This window comes from Mya arenaria, chromosome 1 (assembly GCF_026914265.1).
Source record: "Mya arenaria isolate MELC-2E11 chromosome 1, ASM2691426v1".
Taxonomy (NCBI): Eukaryota; Metazoa; Mollusca; class Bivalvia; order Myida; family Myidae; genus Mya; species Mya arenaria.
In genome coordinates, this window is record NC_069122.1 from 7,540,269 (window position 1) to 7,543,676 (window position 3,408).

General features: G+C 34.3%; 1 protein-coding gene across 1 annotated transcript; it reads right to left on the bottom strand.

Moving 5' to 3' along the window:
• Positions 1-1,364: 1,364 nt before the first annotated feature.
• LOC128239141 (cyclin-dependent kinase 5 activator 1-like) lies at positions 1,365-2,996 on the bottom strand. The gene has a single exon (XM_052955635.1). The coding sequence runs from the start codon at positions 2,689-2,691 to the stop codon at positions 1,711-1,713; it is 981 nt and encodes a 326-aa protein (XP_052811595.1). The 5' UTR covers positions 2,692-2,996; the 3' UTR covers positions 1,365-1,710.
• Between the last annotated feature and the right edge of the window lie 412 nt (positions 2,997-3,408).

Genomic DNA, 3,408 nt, shown 5'->3' on the forward strand with positions numbered 1-3,408 from the left:
TGATTATCACTGGATAACTGCGAAAGAACGAAAATTGAAAATCAACCTTCCAACGGTGTCTGAAAAAAAGTACCAATATTTAAAGTCGCCCACATCAGTAAACAATTATGATGTAATTTTTTACAATTAAATATAAAAAGTACAGAGTACAGAACAATGGTATTGTTATGACCGCAATAACAATATTGATAACAACTGGCATTGCCTTGTCTAGAGGTACAGTGTGATCGCGCTCATTTTTCTTTTGTTCTTTAGCGATTATTTATTATTCATAAAGATATTATTCGCCTATCCATAACAGATAGATAGATATATATCTTTTATTCCTCCAAGTTGGAGAGCTTTCGTTAAAACGTTACATGAAAAACACAGAACTGTTCGACGGACAGCAGAAATTACTAAATTGTGGAGATATTGTCTATATAATTTAAATTGAACTGATTTTCGGAAATGCATTGATTAAAAAAAGCTTTCCGCGTATAAACACTATTGAAATCAGTCTATATTTTTTTATATTTTTTTTGCATGGTCTGGTCAGGGGTCATATTACCCTAAACCAAAAAGTATTTGTATGCACCTGAGAATAAATATTGTTCGGTAGAACTGTCTACCTTTACAATAATTCTAAGTTGATGCTCATTGTGTCATAATTCATGAATTCGTAACACGAGTTTTGATAAGATTTAATAAACTTAGAAAATCTAATGAAGTTGGATCGTGCAATTGGAGCTTAATTATCCGCATGTACGATATATTCCATAATTAAATCGCCTATCAAACTGTACAATAATTCGATCCATGGGGAGTCTCCATGTGGAGGATTTTGTAATCAATATCAGTGCACTAGCACCAACTACAGTGCAAGCTGATCGATTTCTATATCGTTATACAAATTGCCAGGCATTCGTCATTGTATTGATGGCACAGAGCGATTATTCCCTTTGGGGGAAATATGTCAATAAAAACGCACGCCGATTGACAAGTCAATTGTACAATTATAAATGTACATCTGTCATATACATTCTACCATACTGGCGTTATAGTAATAATAATAATAATAATAATAATAATAATAATAATAATAATAATATTATTATTATTATTATTATTATTATTATTATTATTATTAAAAATAAATATAATAATAAATATAATAATAATAATAATAATAATAATAATAATAATAATAATAATATTATTATTATTATTATTATTATTATTATTATTATTATTATTATTATTATTATTATTAATAATAATAATAATAATAATAATAATAATAATAATATCACAATAACTAGTCTAGTCTAAATCCTAGACTAGACACATCAGTGTACAAAATTCAACTATATATAATTTCTATCTATTAAACTATTTACAATACATTATAACATTATACTTCCATTGTCAAAGTGTTGAACACTTAATGCTTTTAAGTTTGAAAGTAATGTGGTTTTAAACACCGGTGGAATTTTCAAGTCGTCTGGCCCCTTTTGCGTCCCCTAACATATTTTAGGGGAGTCTATGATCCCTTTTTGATTCATCTAGAAATTCAAATGGGAGTCTGTGATCTCTTATAACGTATCTAGGAAATCAAGTGGGAGTTTTGGATCCCTTTTTAGTTCTCTAGTTAATATAAGGAGAGTCTATGACCTCATCCTATATCCCCAAGCATATCACAGGGGAATATGTGGACCATGTATATTGCCACTAGCATATCAAAGGGGAGTATCCCTTCAGTTCCGTGAACACTTCGGTAAAATAACTAGGGTCACTGTTGATTTTTAGCATGCTGGAGCTTTGGGTGTTGATAATATGGAGACAGCGGTCCCAGAACCGGTCCCGGTCGTCCTCGACAAGAAAGGGTTTAAGGGGGTAGCTGATCTCATTGCCCATGTAGCTGTACGAGAGGTATAAACAGGTCAGTACCGTGGCCTGGAGGTCCGTCTCGTCCGTCGGTCCTTCTGGTGTAACGAGGTCGCGGACCAGCATGTACACGAACACTACGTTCGCAGGATTAATGAACGCGATGTCTTGCCATCCTTGAAGAAGAAGCGCACGGTCCACCGTCCTCAGCCAGACAATGGCGTCCATGCCTTCGAAATGCTTGAGACGCCGACAGCGGCGGTACAGGAATTCGCCCAAGCATTTGAGTAACTCAGACGTAGACGCTTGTATAACGGTTTTGCGGGGGCTCGTACCTTTGTCAACCTTCTTGACAAGTCTGACTTCCGGTTTTGTTTCGGCGACGTTGTTCTTGTGTTTGTTGTTAATGTTATTGTTAATGTTAACTTCATTGTTATTGTTGTTGCGAAGACTTTGTAACTGAACTTCCGGAGCTTTGAGGTTGTAGCACGACACGGATTTTTGAACATTTTTGTTGATGTTCAGATTTTCAATGTTACAGTTATTATCAATTTTTCCCGGTAAAACGCCAACGGCCGAGTGTCGGTTGAATATATTTTTCTCTTTCTTTTTGCTCCCATTGACCGTGAACTTTTTCCAACTCAGTCCACTGAGAAATATAGTGTGTCTTTTGAAACTCTTGTCTTTAATTTCTCGAAAACTGGAATGAGAGGTCTTTGTGTTGTTATTATTGTTATTGAGAACTTCGTAATTAAAATTGTTCAGATTTATTTCCTCATAGAGAGGTTTCCTCGGTCGAGGAGAAAATGAAAGCACGGTGCCCATTTTGATAACAATGTATTAAAATTCCCTTCAACTTATTACAAAACGTCCTTTTTCAATCCTTTTTCATAACTTGACACAACGTTCAGCCATTTTGTTTTCCGTTTGCATAAAATTATTGATTCCTGATTGGAATTATAATTTCAATGCGCTTCCACAAGTAAAAGTCTTCGATAATCAATTCAATATCCGCAAATCCTCACAATTGCAGTATTAAATTATTCAAAATATGTATACACTTCAAAAGGTTGCTTTTTAATTCTGAACAAAAAATCACAACTTGTCCATAAACGAGAAAAGTCCGTAAATGACCGTGTTTACTTGGCACCCAAACCTGATAATGTACTGAATTCTGCTAGCAGCCAATCGATTGGTCGAGTCATGATTCTTGCATCCGGGCAACTGCAGTGACATCATCTCCATGGCGACATGAATATTCCAATAGACGACGGTTGTTCTCTCATCCAAGCCACAATTCCTCAGACTTCGAAGGAAATGTAAAGACAACCAGATAAGATTTAAAGCAACAACACACATAGCTTTATTCAAAAACAAAAATGTTCAAGCAAAGTATGGCATTGTCTTAATGTTAACTGGTTTCAAAAAGTTTTATTTTGTTATGGATGTTCCTGGTCTTTGATACCCTGTGGTCTTTTACAAAACATATTATATATTTATCTAAATAAACTCAAATGTTTGAAAAGCTCTTTAAAAAACATA

What these genes read in the sequence shown, in the direction of transcription:
- LOC128239141 (XM_052955635.1), bottom strand. Translation starts at nt 2,691, where the DNA reads ATGGGCACCGTGCTTTCATTTTCTCCTCGACCGAGGAAACCTCTCTAT.